General features: G+C 37.4%; 3 protein-coding genes across 6 annotated transcripts; 1 reads left to right on the top strand and 2 right to left on the bottom strand.

Annotated features, from left to right (window-relative positions):
• Nucleotides 1–82: 82 nt before the first annotated feature.
• On the bottom strand, nucleotides 83–6,663 carry LOC103404324 (probable phospholipid-transporting ATPase 8). Its single transcript, XM_008343222.4, has 11 exons — nucleotides 5,581–6,663; nucleotides 3,824–5,190; nucleotides 3,401–3,511; nucleotides 3,028–3,304; nucleotides 2,708–2,796; nucleotides 2,491–2,599; nucleotides 2,168–2,386; nucleotides 1,933–2,058; nucleotides 1,549–1,647; nucleotides 1,251–1,442; nucleotides 83–933 (listed from the first exon to the last, which is right to left on the bottom strand). Exons 1-11 carry the CDS (start codon nucleotides 5,974–5,976, stop codon nucleotides 340–342), a joined length of 3,579 nt encoding a protein of 1,192 aa, XP_008341444.3. The 5' UTR covers nucleotides 5,977–6,663; the 3' UTR covers nucleotides 83–339.
• Nucleotides 6,664–12,257: 5,594 nt separating this feature from the next.
• Nucleotides 12,258–19,861, top strand: LOC103404327 (serine/threonine-protein kinase BLUS1). 4 transcript variants are annotated; one of them, XR_003770501.2, is made up of 21 exons: nucleotides 12,258–12,515; nucleotides 13,234–13,876; nucleotides 14,111–14,365; nucleotides 14,930–15,054; nucleotides 15,191–15,235; nucleotides 15,367–15,448; nucleotides 15,565–15,633; nucleotides 15,706–15,876; nucleotides 15,982–16,044; nucleotides 16,317–16,385; nucleotides 16,516–16,644; nucleotides 16,735–16,829; nucleotides 17,214–17,293; nucleotides 18,105–18,196; nucleotides 18,307–18,383; nucleotides 18,640–18,762; nucleotides 18,838–18,880; nucleotides 18,969–19,015; nucleotides 19,105–19,166; nucleotides 19,251–19,302; nucleotides 19,438–19,861. XR_003770501.2 is itself a non-coding variant. In XM_008343225.4 (21 exons), exons 2-21 carry the CDS (start codon nucleotides 13,709–13,711, stop codon nucleotides 19,501–19,503), a joined length of 2,019 nt encoding a protein of 672 aa, XP_008341447.3. In that variant the 5' UTR covers nucleotides 12,258–12,515; nucleotides 13,234–13,708; the 3' UTR covers nucleotides 19,504–19,861. The 4 variants fall into 4 exon arrangements, 3 of the variants coding, with proteins under 3 accessions (XP_008341447.3, XP_008341446.3, XP_070673609.1); XM_008343225.4 differs by having other exon boundaries at nucleotides 16,735–16,808; nucleotides 17,214–17,420; XM_008343224.4 differs by having other exon boundaries at nucleotides 17,214–17,420.
• Nucleotides 19,862–21,774, bottom strand: LOC103404325 (uncharacterized). Its single transcript, XM_008343223.4, has 7 exons — nucleotides 21,610–21,774; nucleotides 21,383–21,430; nucleotides 21,252–21,298; nucleotides 20,615–20,681; nucleotides 20,480–20,523; nucleotides 20,258–20,315; nucleotides 19,862–20,177 (listed from the first exon to the last, which is right to left on the bottom strand). Exons 1-7 carry the CDS (start codon nucleotides 21,655–21,657, stop codon nucleotides 20,127–20,129), a joined length of 363 nt encoding a protein of 120 aa, XP_008341445.1. The 5' UTR covers nucleotides 21,658–21,774; the 3' UTR covers nucleotides 19,862–20,126.
• Nucleotides 21,775–22,071: the final 297 nt, after the last annotated feature.

Raw genomic sequence — 22,071 nt, 5'->3', positions numbered from 1 at the left:
TCAAAAAATTTACAAGAGGAGGGAGTTTCAAACACAGAAGTAGAAAACCAACAGCCGATCCACTAAGATATTGAACCACATATAAAACAACTCTTAATTTTGATTCCACTCGCTTTATGCTTTTGCCACACTGGGGTTTCCCTTTTTGTTTGATAATTTGATGATATATATCAGCTTTACATGGTAAAAACCTACAAAGCCCTTAATCTACAACACACTAACTGGCCATTTGCCCTACCTGACTTTTCTTAAGAATACCTCTCTCAAACTGTCAAACATATTCACAAAACCAAACTATCCCCTGATTACATGCACAAAGTTCGGTCCCGGGACCGCGTTTCACGACCTTCTTTCCCTCAATCTCTGCTTCAGGTGCTGCAGTTTGCTACTGAATCTCAGAGGCAATTCACCGGAAGTCTCGTTGTCTGAGCCATTTAACCGTTCCAGTTGTATTACATCGTGACGCATTGGTTTGAACCGTGTCTGGAAAGCCCTGTATGAGAAATACGGCAGCAAAGTGCAGATGGTAACGAGAAGGGTGACCATCCAAAACAGAGGACTGGGAGCACAGGCTTCGACGAGAACTCTGTGTGCTGTTGTGGATACGCTTGGTGAGACAGAGCCGTATATCACTAAGAATATATACCAGAAGGCGACACTGCCCCAGATGAAGAAGTGCTGGATCCAGGTGAAGTAGTTGATGGAAAGCGCCATTTGGCAATTTACGACCCAAACTACGCAAGAGTACATTGTGACCCCTAGGACTTCATAGTCAACTACTTTACCATCTTTTCGGAGAGCTTGGCCAATCATGGAATTGGTGGTGAAGAAGAAGATAATTATGGAGCTCAAAACGCCATTAACCATCCAACCGAGTATTCGTGGCCAGCTGAAGAGGATATTCTCCACTCCCTCCAGATACAAGGAAGGATACTGTCAAAAGAACAAAGCATGAACTGTAAAAATTCCAGTCCAAAAAGATGAAAATAAACAATAAATATGACAAGCCATGACGATAATTATACCCCTTTTGGTTCTTAACATCCGTAAAGAACTTGTTACTAGATTTGATACTTACTACCAGAAGATGGAATTACAACATACAGAGCTATAGTATATAGTGCGTAAATCGTGAATTTGTAGTCAATTGTCACCTTACCACTATATTGTGTGGATCACTCGTTCACCCTGAATATCATATTATTTTCCCTTATTTGTATGTAAACTCTACAAAAGAGAAAATTGTATACCTTGAGGCAGAACCGTGCAGAAACATCCTGATCGAAGACGCCAAGAGCAATTACAGGGAGTGATGTGAAGAAGACATTGTAGAATGACATGTACCAGTCATTGTAAGCAGGTTGACCGGAGAAAGAAGCATGGGCCTCAAACCAAAACAGAGTAAACCCAAATGTAATGTTCTTGTAGAAGAAGTAGCATATCTGCATCAACCAAAAAGAAAAGATCAGCACGTATCAGCTGGGTATGAAATCTATTACTTTCTTTTTCAAATTTTTTTTGTTGCAGTTATAAGAGGCATAGTTTTACCATCATTGATATGCGCCTATAGCACCAATGCCCATGTACAAGCAAGAGACGCTCCAGAAAACGGAATTGAGCTATTGCAAAATCACTTGCCATCACCGCCTGCATTCAGGAATCAAATGGAATCAGAAGCTGGGTCTTAAATAAAAAATAAGCAAGTTATATGTCTGAGAGTCCATCACCAAAAACAAACAATTGCAGGCAAACAGCGTTGTAGACAGACGTATGCTCTATTCTCTCTTTCAAAAGTACTCTAATTTGGTGAATAGTGTAATAGACAAACACATCCACTAACTCATTTTCAAAATTGCACTGATTTCCAGTTACTTATCTTGAAAAAGAAAAAAGAACCCGTAAAAATCAGATTAACACAACAAATATTGTCACCTGCATCCCCTCAACACCACTAATGCCAACTCCAATATCCGCTTCTTGAAGCATGCCAACGTCATTTGCACCGTCACCAACAGAAAGTGTTATTTTACCGGTTCCAAGTTTTACCAATCTCGTAACCTGCACAGGTTTCATAGTTCTCTCTGATTATTTGATGTCAGCAACGCCTTACGAAAAAACTGTTGTTGATTTGAATGGATATGCTCATGAGCATGATCGAGATACTTACAAGAGCTTTCTGTTTGGGCGTAGAGCGGCAGCATATAACAGAAGCACAAGTAATTGCAAGCTCAAAAAAAGAATTTTTGACATCCTTCTTGAGACAAAATTCCAAGGACTTCCCATCAATTACCAAGCCAAACGATTTAGGTTGGTTCGAAGTTCCTTTAGCTTCATTAATTTGCGAAATACCTTCCTCAATTTGCTTCCTTATGCTTGCAAGAGAAGCCTTAAAACAATCATGGTTTCATGGTTTCAGAAATTACACCATGGAAGAAGAAAAAATAAGGGAAAAAAATAATGTCTTGGATTTTTGCTTTAGGAATTCTATACCTGCTCAACTGCCTCTTTATCCCCTTGTTTCTCCAAGGCATTTATGTCTGGTGAATCGAGACTGATGACAATCCGTTTCATATCTTGTCTAAGTAAACTGCAAGCATACCTGTAAAATTTACAATACTTGTAACCTGTAACTTGCAGAAAAATATAATCTAAGCACAAAATGAAGTATTAGAAAAATATAATCCAAGCACAAAAACTGCTAGCATACCCAATGTTAACTGCAGTTTCCATTTTATCCCCCGTCAATACCCATATCTTAATCCCAGCTTCGGCAAGCTTACTGATACATTCAGGCACCTGCATCCGAGAGAACAATATCCGTACAGAATTAATTTCCATGAACACAAACAAACCTTTCTCAGTATAAAATGGGCCCTAGTTTTTTGTTTCGTGATATGAACTTCCAATTCACGTAATGTCAAGTTGTACAGGGCTCCAAATTCAAGGGTGGACAAAATAACAATAATCTAATCCAGGTGAAACGACTCACCAAAAAAAAAAAAAAAACCATCAAAATTCAGTACTCACCCCCTTTTGCAGTTTGTCTTCAACAGCCGTCACACCAAGTAGAAATAAGTCCCTTTCAATCTTATCAGCAACTCCATCCACCAGTACATCTCGACCTTCGGTGACAGAAGCTTTAGCCTTCACAAACTCCTTCGCCCATATTTCAAATTCTTCTACACCAAGCTCGCGGTATGCAATCACCAAGGTTCGTAAACCTGCTTCAGCATATCTATGAATGTGCTCCTTGGTCTGATCCTCAAACTGCCGCCCATCTTTTGCAAGCCTTTCCAGAATCGCACTGAATATGTACAGATAAATGAAAACCATGGAATTATAAAAACCCAACTTGCAACTTCAAATGTGAGCCTTAAGCATGAGCACTCAAGAGTCTAACCTGTCTGCACCCTTGGAAAGGAGCAATAATTTATTTTCTGGACTCCTTACAATTACTGACATCCTTTTGCGAGAACTGCTGAACTCCAAGACATGAAGAAGCTCGTATTCCCTGGGATAAATAAACTTAGTCATATTAAGACTAAAGTCACTGAATTGTAATAGATGTGTAGGTAGGAGCATGCCATATATGTATTCTACAACACAGAGGCTGTAGTGAGTAGTTAATCCTGGGCCATTGATCTATTTCTAGACTCAGAATTAAATATGCAAAGTGGGAATGTTTTACCCGGGTTCTAACAGCCCATAATTGGGTACTTAATTTAGCTAAATATGTGTCAGAAGTTATGGCTTCCGAGCCACGTAAACAATATAAGGAGCTTTTATATAAAAATAAACAGGTCAAAGTACGAATGGAACTCACCTATCAACCTTCCTCCCACTTTCAAAATCCAACTCATGCAATGATATGTTTGTTTGTGTCCTTTCGAAAAACTCAAACCCAAGCTCCCTGGCAGCTATGACAAAAGCTGCTTCATCTGGTGACTCTGCTTCATAGGTTATTTCTCCTGATGCTTTATCAACAACTGGAATGGCCGTATGACAGATTGCTAAAACCCGAAAAAATTTCTGTATGATATCTGAATGACGTTCATTGACCCACTGCCCATTCATGATGCGCTCGTCTCTAAAGTTGAAACCTTTTATTGACTTTCCAGAGTCAACATTATAACTAGCACTGTCTAAAACATCAGATGATACATTACCAGTTTCATGTAGTCCATCAACTCTGTCCCTTCTGTTTGCCAGTGCCCTCTCCACTTCTGTTATACCATGGCCATACGCAGTGCCTGCTATCGAACATTTAATGAACTCCATGGAATTACATGTCAGTGTGCCTGTTTTGTCAGACAGTATCATATCAACCTGACCAAGTTCCTCATTCAGATTAGATGTGCGTGCATGAGCCGGCCTATCCATTTCCTCGTAATACATTTCCCGATCTTGGTTAATGAATATACTCTGTAATACCTTCACAATCTCAATCGATACATATAAAGATATTGGTATTAAATATCCATACAACATAAGGGCAGTCAAGAAATGGAAAAAAGCCGCAAGTTCTGCTCTTTTGGGGTCATAAAATACAGTTGTATGATCTGGACGAAGATACCACCTTCTCATTTTTCCACCACTTATATCTCGTCTAGTGTTGATTCCAAAAAAGACAGATCCAGTAAAGGCTATCACAACAAGAGTACTGAAAAGAATGTAGATTATCTTATCCATTTTCCTCTCGATTTTGCTTCTCTTTGAAGGAGGATCTGTCGCATTCTGCATCACTTTTGTGTCGTGACCGGTAAAGACAACAACACCATAGACATATTCGGTGTTTTTCAGCTTAGAGTCTCTTAAGAGCATCTGTTGTAAGGAAAGCGGGTAAGGCTTTCCATCATAGAACAAAGTCCCAACAAATGAATACAGATTTTCATTTGGGTCCTCACACTTGATCACCGCATTAAAGTTTTCCAAGGATTTTTCATCCTGAAGATGAGATGTCACCTCCAATGCATGCTTCAATTTCAAATTAGTTTCTCCGTCAAGGTTCATAGTTTCAACGTAGCAAATTCCGTCCTCATAGCTTGACGAAAGTAACAGAAGATCAGCAGGAAAGTACTCATCCTTGTGGACCTTCACAATATCACCAACCCGGAGTTTCTTCCATCTGGTCTCATAGAATGTATAATTCCTACCATAAACTCTAACCTTTCGATTGTTCGCCTCAATGTCCTGAAACAATTTCAAATTTATAGCCAAACCAATTAGGACAAACAAATAATTAATCATCAATTTATTAATTTGAAGATATTTCGTAATAATGTTGCTCTTTCCAATCATGCTGCACCAATTTTGGATATAGAAAGTACGCACATATAAATAAGAGAAATCTGTACAATCTCAACCGGTCCAAATCTTAATACACTGGCAACAAAAATTACTACATATATGTTCATTGTCCGATTAATCGAGAACCATAATTCTAATCCAACTATACACCAGATTTTACATATTAATCCAAACATGACTAAATAAGCTTAAGCTACAGCTTCAAATGACTAGTAAAATCGACAGTGCAAAATGTGTAACGTATCGACATCTAGATAATCCAGAAACGTTTACCTGTTTTCTTCGCCGCCAATCTTCAACAGCTTCCTTAGCCATAGTAGCGCCAATCACCACTAACAACGGTGCAAGAACACTAACAGCTTTGAAAGGCGCCAACGGACTAAACGAGACACAAGCTACAACAAGAAAATATATATTGGCAACCCTCCTAAACTGCTCAAACAAAGACTTGGGAATGAAATTCGCTGCCGTGTACTTCGTAGTTGAAACATAATTTCCCCCGTATCTCAACTGAAGCGCCTCCGGACTATCCGGCTCATTACAATGCACCACCCTCGAGTACCCTCTTTCCCCGATTTGGGGATGACTATCAACGAAAGGAGATCGAATACACGAGAACGAATACAGTTTGCTAAAATGTATCCCTCTCCTCCTCCGCCCTTCCGTCATTTTTGCAGCGTTTTCCACCTCAAAATCGAGGGGTAATTTTCCTTTTCCTCACTCCTCACTCCTCACTCAAATTTCTACCCACATTTCCCTTTCACTTTCCGGGAAAATCACCAACCAAACAACAAAACAAGTCACACCAACTTCCAAAAACACGAACTTTCGACGAAATTAAGCAAACGATTTCACCAACGAAAGCGAAATTCCGCACCAATCTACGCCAATGGAGTACCAGATAATTAACACAAATCTACCCAAAATTCACGAAACCCCACTGGAGGAGGAGCTCAAAGATCGAAACTTGAGCAACACATAAGAACATTGATTGAATCAATGCCTTGCTTACCCAGAGCAACAAAGCGGGTGCACAAAGTTTGCATCATATAAAATATAGTAAAAAATAAATAAATAAGAAAAAAGGGTTGATTTAAATATCAACGAAAATGGCAAGCTTTGTATACAGCTACTAAAACTAGGTCGGTGGAATTTGAGGAAACCCTAGAAGTTGTGTTTCAGAGAATTCCTTACTTCCATTGCAGGCTCTGCGGAGATCTCTTGCTTGTGCCCGGTGGTTTGGTTTTTTTCAGCTCAAAATCTAGAGAGAGAGAGAGAGAGAAATAAGTGAACTTTGTATGAGTAGTAGTTTGCTTTGCCGCTTTAATAAGCAAAACAAGGTGGGACAAAGAGAGAGAAAGTGGATATATATTATTGGTAGATAAAATAGGACGTGATCCACAAAATCACTACTGTGGCTCACCACCGTTACGTGATATTATCAGTTCAAAGCATAATAAAACTAAAAGTATATAAATTCAGAATTTACTAATAATGCGTGAATAATAAATGCATTAAAATTCAAGTAAAGTTATTATAAAATGCGTTGGTATTTAAGTAACGCTTGTATTACAGTGTACCAATACGATATAAATGGAAGTAATTATTGGGACTCCTAATGCCTATTGGGGCTTGTTTTGGATGTAGTGTGAGCCTGTCGACAATGAAAGGTGACGTAGGGTTGCATGAAGATCGGTCACAATCTTTGCCGGACAAGTGGCTGATTGTGTTGCTGCTTGCTCTAGTCCCCTTCCGTCCCTCTTGACTCTTGAGTCCAACCTTCTCGCTTCTTCTACAACATACAACCACGACATGTACTGTTTGAGACGATGAATGAATTGGTAATTTATCGTTGCTTGTCAAAAAAACGACATTTATAAAATTTACGGAGGAACATAGTATGCTTATATCGGAAATTTGATAATTATTTAAACATAGGATAAATTACAAGAGTTAAGTTGTTGTGCCACAAATTTAGAGAGAGAAACGAGAGGAAAATCGAACAGAGAAAAAAAAAAACAAAACAAAATAGAAGAGCTTGAGGAATTTCAATGTGCCTGCGTAGAATTTATGTAATTACATATGTATATAATTCTAACTACAACGTAACTATCATTTTTATTGAGTTATTTCACTTGTGATTACCTTAAATCTTAAACATGTTTATCCTTATCTGTATAGAGAGTCAGTTTGTATTATGAGAAACGCTAATGATGCTTTCTCAAAGTGAGATTTTTTTTCTGGACTCACTAACACCTCATGTTTTTAGTACAATGTTTTACATGTTAGCATGATAATTAACGTTAAACTTATTGGGTTAGAGCACGTGTGGCCGTTGGACTTCACACTTGTAAGAATTTGCTCTGATACTACAAAAAAAAATTATGATGCTATTGTAAAATTAATTGACAATATGAAAAGTAGCTTGACTTGTATATAAGTTTATACAAAGTGCAACCTCCAACAATATTAAACTTATTCTCAACACTTTCTCATAAGTAACGAGAAATACCAGTAACCAGTACTAATACTAGTACATAAATCATATGTAATTTAGTGATGTGAACTTTACCGTCATCTTTGGTTTTGCAAATTTAACTTGTCCGTTTAATTTTAGTGTTGTTCTCTACTTTTTGAAGGTCACTCCGTTCCTTCAGGACCACTGCATGCGACACAAAATTTAAAGTTTTGACACAGATTTCCGTGTCTCCTACATCGGTGGTAGTTTGTGGTCAAACAAAAGTTAGAACCATGCCTAGTCATCACCTCCGTTCCTTCAGGACCAACGCATGTAACACAAAATTTAAAGTTTTGACACAGATTTCCGTGTCTCCTCCTTCAGTGGTAGTTTGTGGTCGAACAAAAGTTAGAACCGTGCCTAGTCATCACCTCCGTTCCTTCAGGACCACCGCATGTGACACAAAATTTAAAGTTTTGACACAGATTTCCGTGTCTCCTCCTTAGTGGTAGTTTGTGGTCAAACAAAAGTTAGAACCGTGCCTAGTCATCACCTTAGTCTTCTAGCTTCTAAGGCAGCTTGATGTTACATGAAGTACGTTACACATCATCACGCACAAAAATTAACTTAAAAATAAGGACCGAACTTGCAGAATCCTTTAGGATGAGTACGTGGAAATAAATGTACCCTCTATTTAAATAGTCTTTTAGTGATGATATAGACTCATTTATAAGCTTCGTCAAGGTCGGTTCGAGATTGCTTTTTAGGAAACATTTCATCCACAAATATTTTCACGAAAGGCCAAAACTCATGTACTACTGTATTTTATTTGCGGACAATGCCACAAGCTGTTTTGATAGTGTTACTCTCCGCTGTTATAATCGTATCCTAAAAATTAATTGGCGATGTGGTATCGCATACTCAATCCAAACGAAGCACTACAACAATGATGAAAAAGATGATCAATTGAAACTTCGGTCGTGAGTTGTAAACTCTTGTCTTTTGATAATAATTAAGTATAAAACTCAAATACAAAACACATTTGGTGGTTAATTAAAATCTGACTTAACTAAATTCAAGTCAGCTGATGCCTTCGTCACACAGTCTTTTCTTTTCAGGGCCAGAAAGACTCACAGTCATTAGAACCTCCTTCTTACCATCATCGTGTGATTTACCAAATCTAGAAATAAAATTCAAGACGTATCGTATAAACTAAAAACCTAAAATTCATTCCGTACCACATAACTATCCTGTGATAGTTAACTTAAATTTTAAGTTTCTTCAAGCAAATAAAAGTTGAGGAGTCACTTTGTGTGTAGTAGACCCGAGTGAGTTCTCATCCGGCCGACAAAAAGAGTCACATGCTTAGGAGGTAAGACGCATAAATTCTAGGGGTAAAATTGGGACGCACTCACTGTGCCACGTGCCATTACGATGGGGCTCCATTGCATGTCCTTGTTGCGGGCCCACCTCCCACCACTTCGTGGAATTGTTGATGATGATATATCACGAGCCATGCACAATTGCACATCATGTTGTTCAAATTTGCTCCGTCTATTTTATTTGCTGCATTTTTGTGGCTTGTATAATTGATTAATACGTATTGAAAAATTTTAATTTTTTTTTTAATTTTCAGTCATAAATTTAATACGCGTCGAGCATGATTAAGACCACAAAAAGATTACACACGTAATAAGTGCGGAAAAGAATAATACTTAGTTACTGAAAGATGAGTAAGAACTTCTACTCAAAACTCTTAACATTTTAATCATAGAGCTTTGTGCTTAAGATAAAAACCGTTCATGCTATGAATCATACTGTAAATATCATCTCTGCAAAAAAATAAATTAAAACTAAAGTCGATTAGTCAACCTATTGTAGTAAATACATAGACGGTTCGTAATGCTTTTACCAATACCGTTAATTTGTTTTTAATTAGTTTGATGACTAAACGACCTTAGTTTTAATTGATTTTTTGCATAGGCAATCTTTATAGGGTCATTTATAATATGAACGGTTCTGATTATAAACATGAAGTTATATAAATTGAAAACGAATAATTTTAAGAAATTTTGAGTATGAATTCTTACTCATCTTTAAATTGTCAAGAACTGTTCTGCGAAAAATATGATATCCGCATCATGCGGCCATTGCCATTTGTCACGCTTTACTTGTGCAAATTCACTTCATATAGTATGTACAATTTTTATGTTGGGCCATACTCTTCAACAACCATTAATTAATTGCACATCTTAATCATTGCTAAATACAAAAACTCATACACGTGTCAAAATATTGATACGTTGGCTCTAATCGCAAATAACAAAGTTTTATGACACGATTAGACTGCTTTTGACATGACTAAAATAACCAACCACAACTAATCCTTGGCCATTAACACTGTTGGAAGTCAATCAACGTGCTCTTGCGTCTCTCCGTCCAACTCGTTACGAAATTGATGTTGTAGATTGATGTATTCAATCAAGACAAGAAAGACACGTCGGAAAAAAATAGTGACATTTCAGACTCGATTCGTTAATTTGATCTATTAATATTAGTATTTGGATGAATGTTTAACGGGTTGGGTCGCTAACGGATCACTTTGGGTTAACCTGTTAGACCAGTTAGTTAATGATGTTTTTGTAATTTCAGTAAAGTCTTAACAACAAAAACTAAACTCTATGCAAAAAAAAAAAATTAATATTAATTGTTAACAGGTGAAACGGATCGGGTTCGGGTGACCCGTTAACTTAACGAGTAGGATTGAACCAGACCCAAACCCGATAAACCCGACTCGTTTACAGGTCTAGTAACTTGTATGTGTTTATGTACAATAGAGTTATTGTTGTTCATTCATTGTCTATTAAGAAATAGAAATACAGACGGAAGAAAGGACAAACGAAGTGAGACTAAGCAAATGAGAAAGGTAATCTAATCGCACATATAGGAGGAAAGGGAACCACAATTGACCTTGACTCACTATACGACTTTCCTTACCTCGAGTACCTTTACTTGAAGATATGTTGAAATCTCGATTTTCTTCAAACAACTAAACTAAAAGGATAACACTACAATCTAGTAATATTCCTTTCACTTTTCTCCATTCGTAAGTGAGAAATTTCGAGTTCGAGCTGCATAAATTATCCGTTTGATAACTTATTGTTATTTGTGACTCATCCTGTGATTTCGCCATACTATTTTATAAAACAAAATATCATTATTCCAAAAAAAAAAAAAAAAAAGCTCAACCCAAAATGCCAAGCCCATTTTAGTGAGACGACTTAAAGCCCATCTTAATACGTATGGGTGGCAAAGTTGTTTTAAATGCATCAAAGGCCCAACCCACTATCATATGTGTGTTGAGAACAACATAGCCCAAGCCCAAGATAGTAAATAATCCGTTCTAAATCCAAAAATAACGGATTCGGATCCCCTGCATGCAACAACGTCCCCGATTCACTGACCAAGTCCAATTAAAATCTCATCACCGGGCCCCACCTCGCTGTGCAATCACGGTTGGCTGCTCTGTGGAAAAATTACAGAATATAATTCTACTAAAATTATATATTTCATTTGAATTTTCCTCACAAATAAATAACAAATTGTTTTATTTTTTCTCACCTAATCATTTCTGGGGGACTGAGATTTGGCTTACCCGCTTACCAAGAGGGTCATTGTGAGATTTTCTTTGTGATGATCATTCTTAGATTCTTTTTATGAGGATTCTAGCAATCTTTTAATTACATTTGTTTATCGTATATTGTGTGGTAAAAAATTATTGTAAATTTTTTTGTTTAAAATTGAATATGAACATTACCTGACAAAAACTGACCGCACGATGTACGATGAACGGATGTGATTGAAGGATTCTTGGAATCCTCACAAAGAGGATCCGGTGAGGATCCTCTCTCACCAATTTATTGCACAATTCGTTGACTCGCACAAAATAATAGTTTTCATGTTAACCTGTTAATGATTCGTGTTATCGGGCCCCATTAAAAACTCGTTAAGAATTCATTAATGATTCGCGCTGTTATCGAGTCATCCTGTTAAGAAACTGATAAGATATCGTATGTAGATATAGACATTAGGTATGACAATTTCTTGCACGACAATTTAATTCAATATAAGACGACGCAACTGTTAATGAATCAGGTCGTTATGAGGTTGCTTGTTAAAAATTCGTTAAGATAATGAGTTTGACATAATACAACTTGCTAAGATAATAAACATGACACAAAAACAATACAAGCACGATAAACACGACCCGTTTGTCAATCCCAGTGAGACCAAAACTGAAGGCACAAGAAAGGGCATCTTTTATTTGTCTTGCTGTATTATGTATTTAAATTTTTAGAAAATGAAGCAAAAGAAAAAGAAAACTAATGAAAATCTTTCGAAAACTATAAATTTTAATGATAAGAATAAAATAAAAAATATAAAAATATAATTTTTCATTAAAGTAAATAGGTTAAAATTCCTAATAATAAACGGTGAAAGATTCGATCTAAGGACCTAAGTCTCAGAGACAGTAGGATATAGAACCAAGGGGAGGAGATAGAAGAGGAGAGAGACAATCGGGGGATTTCAATCGACTAGCAAATCGAGCTGAATCGACGTCGTTTTTGTCGGGATAGGGGCAGAAGAGGGTTCACCCATTTCCGTCTGAATCTTTGTCAGAAGCAAAACTGGGATTCAGTTGTGCACCTTCTGGTACGGAACTGGTCCGACGCACTCGGTACTCTCGCTGGTGAGTGTCAGCCCGCTTAAAGCGGTTGAATTTTAGCTGACTTTTCTGATCAAGCTTATGACTTTACTAAGCAGCAATTAAAAGTTTTTGTTTTTGTTTTGTTTTTGGTTAATTTACTTGATTTCTTAATGTTTGTGATGAGAATCTGATGCTTTTGGTTGGTGGGGTTGGTAAATGGGCGACTGGGATTTTGGTTTGGATGATTTCAGATGGTTTGGCATTTTTGGAATTTGATTAAGAAAATGTGGAAATTTTGATTTGTAGATTGCAGCAACGCAATTCTTATCTAACTTGTACTGCAAATAACTTTTTATTTTTTTAGATTATGAGTAAATTGTTGAAGAGAAGCATGAATTTGGTGCAAGTTGAACTAGGGTGATTGTGTCTTTTGCTTTTCTGGGAGTGGGGATTGTTTGGAAACTGATCAAACAAGATATTTCATAACATTGTGAGTTTTTCGGATACAATTTTTAGTAGATTCTTACTTTCCAATGAAGTTGGTTACTTTGGGATCCAGAATTTGGTCGGTGACTGATTACCGAACTATGATTTGTGTTTGGATTTTGTTTGGTGTTCATTTAACCATTGTTGGGTTAAATTTTGTGTCTTGGAATTTGTCACGAATCAATGTCATTGGTATGTGTTTGATATACTTGGGTCACTGAAGTAGTCATTCCTTGTTTTCCATCTTGCGCTGAGGCTCTCTTTGATTTTGTAGGATTTCTGTTCATATGTTTTCCTAAGATGTCAATCATCGCCATCCGGATGCACGTCATAGGACAAACATTCAAGGTGGTCTTATGAGAGCTTGAGATTGATACTTTCCTTTTCTTGTATGGTCTCCAACTGTATGGTGCTACGTACTGGTTCGACAAGTTTTATCAATAACTTTTTGGTAGTGGATGAAATCATAGTGTTGCCTATTGGAGATGATCAATATTGTATAATTAGTTAGTGTTCTTTTACGAGTTCCTGAAATTAATTAGGCTATAAATGGAAACATATGGCGAGAAAAATATCTCGATGGAGTTACTGGATGTATCTGCAATTTTGTGTTGAAGAAGGGGAAAATGCTATCGAATTGGAAACCCCGTACTGATTTGATGCTTATCTCCTTGGGGTACACCTTATTGTTGTTCGTCAGGATATCGAGAAATAAAGAGTATTTTAATAGTGTGATATAAGAAGAAGCCATGGAGTATGAATCAGAGAAACGATTTCCTTTGGATGCAAAAGAATATAAATTATACGAAGAAGTTGGTGAAGGTGTCAGCGCTTCCGTGTACAGGGCACTCTGTATACCACTTAATGAGATAGTTGCTATCAAGGTTCTTGATCTGGAAAAATGTAACAACGACCTGGTATGTGGTTTACTCGCTTTTGTAGCTCACAATTTGTATGTTTATTCTATTTATAATTTCAACTTGTTTGTTTCTAAGTGATGTTTATATTTGCCTTATCTTGTTCACTTGAGTTCTATGTCTAACATGTATGGACTAATTGAACTTATGCATCAATCTCATCTCTTCATGGCTTCAGTAGGGAATGTTGTAAGTATCATCTACAATTCTTATCTTTCTTGTCAAATTTTGCAGGATGGTATCCGACGGGAGGTACATACAATGACTTTGATTAATCACCAAAATTTATTACGAGCACATTGTTCGTTCACTTCTGGCCACAGCCTTTGGGTCGTGATGCCATACATGGCTGGGGGGTCCTGCCTGCATATAATGAAATCTTCTTATCCTGAAGGGTTTGAAGAGCCTGTTATTGCAACTTTATTGCACGAAGTTCTCAAAGCTCTCGTGTATCTTCATGCTCACGGCCTCATCCATAGAGATGTGAAGGTACCACAAGCGACTATCTTATAAAATACCTATAATTTTTTGTATACTTCATTTAGGGCAGGTGATTTTGTTATTGATGTCTTCATTACAAAATAGTGTGACGATATTGGCTACAATTTGGAGAAAACCAGTATCCTTGGAACCAATATTTTCTGAGGAGAGTTACTTTTCATGCATGGGAATTTTTATTTTTAGTTTTTGTGCATAGATTAATTCTGCGCTTAATGATGTCATGTTTGCATCTCTATTCAAAACTCTGTACATGTGAGTTATACACTTGTGCACTTTTGAATGACAATGAATATTTGTTTTACAAGGTATTATAATATATTTTTATATATAATATATAATATATAGTATAAAATTTAAGTCTCGTGAGGCTTCGCCTCACGCCTCATGCCTAGGTGGGGCTATCCATGGGACGCCTTGGCCTTTTAATACATTGCACCTGGGTATATGACAAGCTTGCGCGTCAAATTTTTGATCTTACTTTTATCCATACATGTTCATGTTGAAGGATGATGCACTGGTATTCTTATTTATGTTCTTAACCTTCATTTTCAGGCTGGGAATATTTTAATTGACTCTAATGGTGCAGTCAAGTTAGCAGACTTTGGAGTGTCCGCATGCATGTTCGATACTGGAGATAGACAACGTTCCAGAAATACGTTTGTTGGAACTCCATGCTGGTATTTCTTTTTTAATCGTCTCGTTCAGCCTTATATAGGATGATGTAATATCAAAGGTCGTTTTGCCATTTCTGGTTGGCTTAAGGTTTTTGAGGTTTTATATAAAAATACTCTGCTTTTGTCTCATTCTCGTCAGGATGGCTCCTGAAGTTATGCAGCAATTACATGGATATGACTTCAAGTGAGTGGGTTACCTAGCCAATCTCTCACTTTCTTTGTTCTCTTTGTATGCTTTGTTTCTCTGCAGCCTTATGTTTGGTTGAAAACTTGAAGTTTCTTATGTTGTATTTTCACCTGTTTCTCCATTTACAGAGCAGACATCTGGTCATTTGGAATAACAGCACTTGAGCTTGCTCACGGTCACGCCCCGTTTTCTAAATATCCACCGATGAAAGTAATTTTCTTCAATTTTTATATTTATATGAGCTCATCCGAGGAGAAGTGCTTCAGTGGTGCTTAGCTTACTGTGTGAATTACAAATTTTCTCCACTCTTTTCCCCCTTGTTGCAGGTTTTGCTGATGACTTTACAAAATGCACCCCCAGGCCTTGACTATGAAAGAGACAAGAGATTTTCAAAGGTTTGTGTTGGCTAGTTGAAACTCACATCTCCCATTCTCAAATTTAATTCATGAAAGTGCTACATTTTCCAGTCTTTCAAAGAGATGGTAGGTGCTTGCTTAGTGAAGGATCCAAAGAAGCGTCCATCTTCAGAGAAACTTTTGAAGCACCATTTTTTCAAACATGCTCGACCTGTCGAATATCTTTCTCGTACCATCCTTGAGGGTCTTGCTCCATTAGGCGAACGTTTTAGGATGCTGAAGGTTTCTTACTACTCCCAGATTCTCTTCTGTACTTTATTATTCAGTTATGATATGTGGCAGATTTCAGCCACATCTTGACGTGGTGTTTTTTTTGTTATGTTTTAGGCAAAAGAAGCCGATCTTCTTGTGCAGAATAAGGCTCTCTATGGGGATGAACATTTATCACAGGTGAGAGTTGTTCGAAGTTCAATAAAAATAGTTGGGTGTTTAGTTGTTGTCTTGATTGGTCTTTAGGCATCAGCATTTAAGTTTATTTCGACCTTCACTTCTTTTTTTTCTATCCACATTCTAATCTTTAGCACTTTTTGAATACGTCTGTGTGTGCACGCACTATACAAGACTCTGTAATCAAACTTTCCTCCTTTATATTTAGAAGCTAATTCCTGGATTTCGAGTACCCAATTATGAACATCATCCTGAATATATGTTCTTTCTTGCAGCAAAAGTATATCAGAGGAATCAGTGCCTGGAATTTCAACCTTGAGGATTTAAAAAATCAGGCTGCCCTTGTAAGTAAATCAATTTCTAGCCTATGTATAACTAACAGTTGGTTTGATTCGTGCACGACATTTGCATTTTATCATTATCAATCATTTATATTTTTAATTTACATTATTACTGACATACTGTTGCCTGCAGATTGAGGAGGATAACATGCACAATGCACCAAGTACAAAGCAAAATGACAAGCATGAAGATGTTAGTTTTCCAGCAGAGAGGGAAGCCATTGAGATGGAAATCCAATCAAATGCTGTGCCCGATCAGGAGGTATACGAACTGCCCCTTTAAATTCATCTCCCTTGTCTCATATTTTTTGAAGTTCTAATTATTTTATGCATTCGGCGTCTGCCAATATAGGATGGCTTCAACGATCTGCATGATTTGGACAGCTCACTTGCTTCGTTTCCTATCAAACCTCTTCAAGCACTTAAGTATGAATGCTTTTCTTTTCGGTAATCGTATTATCCACTCATATTTGTAACTTAAGCCTTATCACGTTAACTGATTTTGTCAGCAAACAGATTCTGTGATTCAGTATGCCAAATTATTATTATTCAATATCTTTAACTGTTTTCTGCAAGTTCTTGCATTTTATCCATTTTATGTAGCATCCTAGTAATAACTTTCTTTATGGATTTTCCCAAAATTATTGAGATGTTTTGTGTTTTTATTTAAGAGTAAAAACTTTAGCAATTTAATTTCATTGGATTGTAATTATTCCTTTCTGTATAACCATATATCTTGATTTTACTTTTTATTTATTGATATTTGCTTGGTTTTTAAAATGTGATTTGTTTTATTCCTTTGTCTTACTTTCAAGGTGTTTTCTGATGCAGAGGCTGTTTTGATGTTTGTGAGGATGATGTGAGTGCGTCTAGTCCAAAAAACATCGCTCAAGAAAATGGGAGAAGTGAAGGTGAGACTTCAGGGCAATGTAGTTCTTTACCACGTCATGTTAATCTCGAGCCTAAAAAATTTTTGAGTGGTTCACTGTTACCGGATTGTGTGCTTTCTCCCAAAAAGGTTATTGGCAACGGTGAGAGGTAAGTGTTCTTATGATGAAGTTTATTGGGTTTTTTAATGTGCTTTTTTCCAACATCATCGGTAAAATGCTCTATTGGTTTTCCCCTTTTCTCAACCAGAAGAAAATGAGCCTCCCCCCTTTCACTTCCTGCATCAAGCATTGTTTGCATGCTCATTAACTCTGGCTGAATAAAACGCTCCTTGAATTCCCTATGTAATTGCTTGTTGACTTAGGGTAATAGCTACTTAGAGCTCCTCACAAAAATTGCACAATGCACATTCTTGTTGCCTAGTAGAGCATTGTTATGAGTCATCCTTTGTTGGAACTACACTGTAATTTAAATTTTGCGTGTTGAAAGTGTCATATGATAATATCATTTGTTGTATATGTAGAGTACTGAGGAACGAACCATCCTTTGTTGAACTAAATTGTCATTAAATTTCTTCAAAGTCGAAATTGTCATGATAATCATGGTTGTCACCTAGAGCCTTGCCCAATGAAAGTTCAGGAAACTGTAACGAATATGGTTTTGATGGTAATAGACTTCAGTGTATTAACATCCTCATTGCCGTCATTGTCTTATTCTCTTACAGTATGATTCTTTTGATATCCTCATCTGACAATCATTGTATTTTTTGTGCAATTGTGCACAAAAGTTTGGTTCTATTACCTATGAGTTGAAAATATTGTATATGTTTTGAAGGGATCATCTGCAAGCAAAACCTCAACCTGAGCGGAACTACAGTGGTTCGTTGTTGTATCGCCAGAAGAGAGACTCCATTACCCATGCTTCTGGTTCGTCTCTTGTAGTTCTGTGCGCTCATCATTTGTTCTTTATGTCTGATTTCTTCCACCTGTTTGTGCTCTTTAAAAACCTTTTATCATTTGTGCATCTGTTTATGCAGCTGAGGATGTTTCTGAAGGAGCAGTTGTCCAACGTAAGGGGCGCTTCAAGGTTACTTCCGCAGACCTCAGTCCCAGGGTACAGATATTTTATAACCTATATATTCTGGAGTGTTATTGGTTATTTATCTGAAGTTTGTTTCTCAACAATAGAATTGCATTGCTTCTTATTTGAGATACCTACTGGTTTCAGTTTTTCCATCAGATTCGTGCTCAGTACTCGGATTTTTATGTCTACTTTGCGTGTTTATGATGTTTAACTTCATAAAGGGGTCCAACTTAGCGGGATATCTTTCAGGCATTAATAACCATTACCGTTTCTATCTCTTTTCCAGGGTCCTTCAAACTGCTTGTTTAGTCCTACTGGAAGTTCAACTGGTCCAGCAACCGCACCCCTTACAGCTACCACTATTCTCCCTTCACTACAATGCATTCTGCAGCAAAACACCTTGCAAAGAGTATGTGCCAGTTTTCATCGCTAACACCATTTTGTAGAGGTATTATGTCTCAAACTTTCTTTCTTCGTGTGACAGGACGAAATAGCTAAATTGATCAAATACGTGGAACAGACCTCAGGTAACTTGCCCACATTTTTCCTCACATTTTTGGCCTTTAGCTTTGTCTGCAAATTTTTGTTGGGTTTAATACTTTTAGCTTCACGCAGGAATACAAGGGGAGTCCGCTGACGCAAGCACCGGTGACCTTTTGCAGGTAAAGGCTGGGTTTATTTACTGCATATATTGTTTAATGGACTTTAAGCTTGAACCAGAGCTTGACGATGCTTTACGGCATTGATGCAGATACCTCCAGCTTCCGCTCGGGAGAGAGAATTGCAGTCTATCGTCATTAATCTGCAACAGAGGTATTCGAGTAATTAAATGCTTTTTGATGGTGTTAATTTGATCTGCATATAGACATTCGACTTATATTCTGTCTGTAATGTCAGTGTCGGGAATCTTGTCGAACAATTGCAAAGACAGAAGCTGAAAAATGCCCAGGTTCGTGTCTATCTCGAACGCTTGTGTTAGAGTTTTTATATTATGCGGAGAAAAGATGGATGTTTCGGATAAACCATCTGCTGATCAGAATGTTTCTTGTAAGTAATCAGAAGATGTCTTCTCTCTCATTTGCAGTTAGAAAGGCAATTGAAAGCTATCGCCAACAAAGACGAAAATGTTAGAGATGGAAATGATGCATGACGGCAATGTCATGTCCAGAGTCCACCGCCGCCTGTCAAATAAATGTTTTGGCCGGAAAACAGCAATTGCTACAGAAAGAAGATGAAGCATGGCGGCTGTGTTGTGGACACCGGTGGGCGGTTTTGTCGGTGCTTCGATGGTACGCGGCGTATGCAAGTTACCGTTGAATCGCAGGGAGCAAATTTTTTAGTGTTGTATTCTAGTGTACAATATGTGTCGATGTGTGTTAGTGCGGACATTCAAATTTTGAGAATGCGAGTGCTTTGTATCCCGTTGTGTAACCTGTAATTTATCGTACTGATTTCATAATCAGTTTCCTCGAGCTAGCCTTGCGCGTTAAGGAAAATATTACAAGACATTTGGAAGCGGGTTTACCATTTTCTGAGTCAGATAAGTATAAAATCGATAAAAAAATGATCTCAATCGGATCGGAATGAGCTCAATTTCACAGCACAATTCAATTTTGATTACGAAACACCATAACGGATTGTAAAAATGCGTAATTCAACTTAACGACCAACCCTATTTGTAGATAGATGAATGATTCCGACGCCATGACGCTCTAGTTGAACCCCGGATGGAATGTTAGTGCAGATTGAGGAACTTTTAATGGCAGCACACCATCACCAGAAGCGATTCTCGATAACAGCTGAAACAATGCTTTTCAGTGTCTCCTGCAAGACACAATTGGAATGTTACAACTTCTAACAGCATATTGGCCAAAAAGCATCGTTAGACATTCGATGATTAGTACCGCTGAATGATCTTTGAGACCAAGAGAAAGCATTAACGGCTTTGAGGAGCCCGAGTTACTGCAAAAACAACCTACTGCATCAGACATTACAGTTTAGCAACCTTTTGTAAGTTAACCTCGACAGTCTTCACCGAATTTTTTTACAGGATCAGTAACTGTTACTAAATTAGGAGAAGAAACAGTATAGTCAAAATGTTACCGTCTATCAATGGTGATATGTACCTGATGTGTTCAATAAGCTGACGAGCACATGACACTAGCATTGGCTGCAGATGTTGCAAGACACACAAATGAGCACAAACTTTAGTCAGCAAGGGACACAAAACTTACAGGCTTATACTGCCCTGGATAGCTTACCTCGTCTCGCTTGCCGAAGATTACAGCCACGTTGAATGTCGGATGGATTGCCATCCCTTCCTCCTTCCTGATAATGAAAATAAAAAACACCGCATAAGCTCCTTAATCGTAAACTTAATCCACTTTTTTTTTCTCTTCATTCCTAAATTTAATTCACTTATGAAACCCCCAATGGATAAATAAGCATTTAGTAACATTGAGCTATCAAAAGGCATAAAAAAGATCAATGACAGCAACACTATTTGGATCCAAAATTCTGTATCAATAACCAAAGATTTGGACCTAAAGCAGATGTGTTTTCTGCCAATTGGTCACGACAATGTGCTTGCCTACTTCCACTCAATTTTCAATCTCCCTCCCCGTTGATAAGAGTAGCTTAGAGTATATATCGTCGTATAAACAACAACAAAGCCTTATCCCACTTAGTGGGGTTGGCAGCATGAATCCTAGAACGCCACTACGCTCGGTTTTGCACCAGGACTTCCGTTAGCTCTACTCCATGTCTTTTCTTAAAGTCAGGTTCACAGTCTTCCGAGGTTTTCCTCTACCCCTTTTGCCCCGATCCTATGACTCATATATCATCGGATCAAAAAAAAAAAGTTTGGGACCCATAAACGAAGACAACAGATATGCAGACCTGGCTTGCAGTATGGTGCCCATAGCTCCAATTTGAGTTGCAATAACCTAAAAAACGTTCCAAACATTAGAATTTAATACAAATATGTTGCAGCCCCAATTCAAACAAAAACATTTGAACCCAAAACTCACAAGAAAATGATCATCATAACTGCACATCACTACATCCGTCTTGTTCCCCTGCCAACAGAAACCATCATAACATTTAAACTCAAATTACAAAACCCTAATACATATGTAATCAGAACTGCAGAAGCAAAATTGGAAGAGGCTTTTAAGCAAACAGTTGGTGAGCAACAAAAACACAAGAAAAAACCCAAAAAAATATTAATCACATCGTATTACTGAGAACCAAATACCTTAATTTCCAAGGAAAATTTCTTGTCGGCAACAGGGAAGCTGCCCATAGTTGCTGCTGCTGCTGCTGCTTCTTCTTCTTCTTCTTCTTCAATACGATTACGACTTACAGCAGACGCGATTAGACTGCTGTGAAATTTTCCTTTTCTTTTCTAATTTTATTTTTATTTTTATTTTTATTTTTATTTTTATTTTTATTTTTGTGTTGGTTAGGAGAATAAACACTTGGGCCTAAATTTACAAGGCCCAATACTAGATTTTGGCCCAAGAGTTGTGGTTTGTGAATGTGGACCACACTTGTACAAGATTAAGAATGAGATCCTCTCCAGATCCTCTTTGTGAGGATCCAAGTGATCCTCCAATCACATCCGTTCAACGTATATCATTCGGTTAGAAATCATTGTAAATCTTTTTATTTAAAATTAAATATAAACATTACTTGACGAAAACTGATCGCACAATAT

This window comes from Malus domestica, chromosome 17 (genome assembly GCF_042453785.1).
Source record: "Malus domestica chromosome 17, GDT2T_hap1".
Classification (NCBI taxonomy): Eukaryota; Viridiplantae; Streptophyta; class Magnoliopsida; order Rosales; family Rosaceae; genus Malus; species Malus domestica.
Note: the sequence above shows the minus strand (reverse complement) of the source record. Positions and strands in the feature narration are given on the sequence as shown.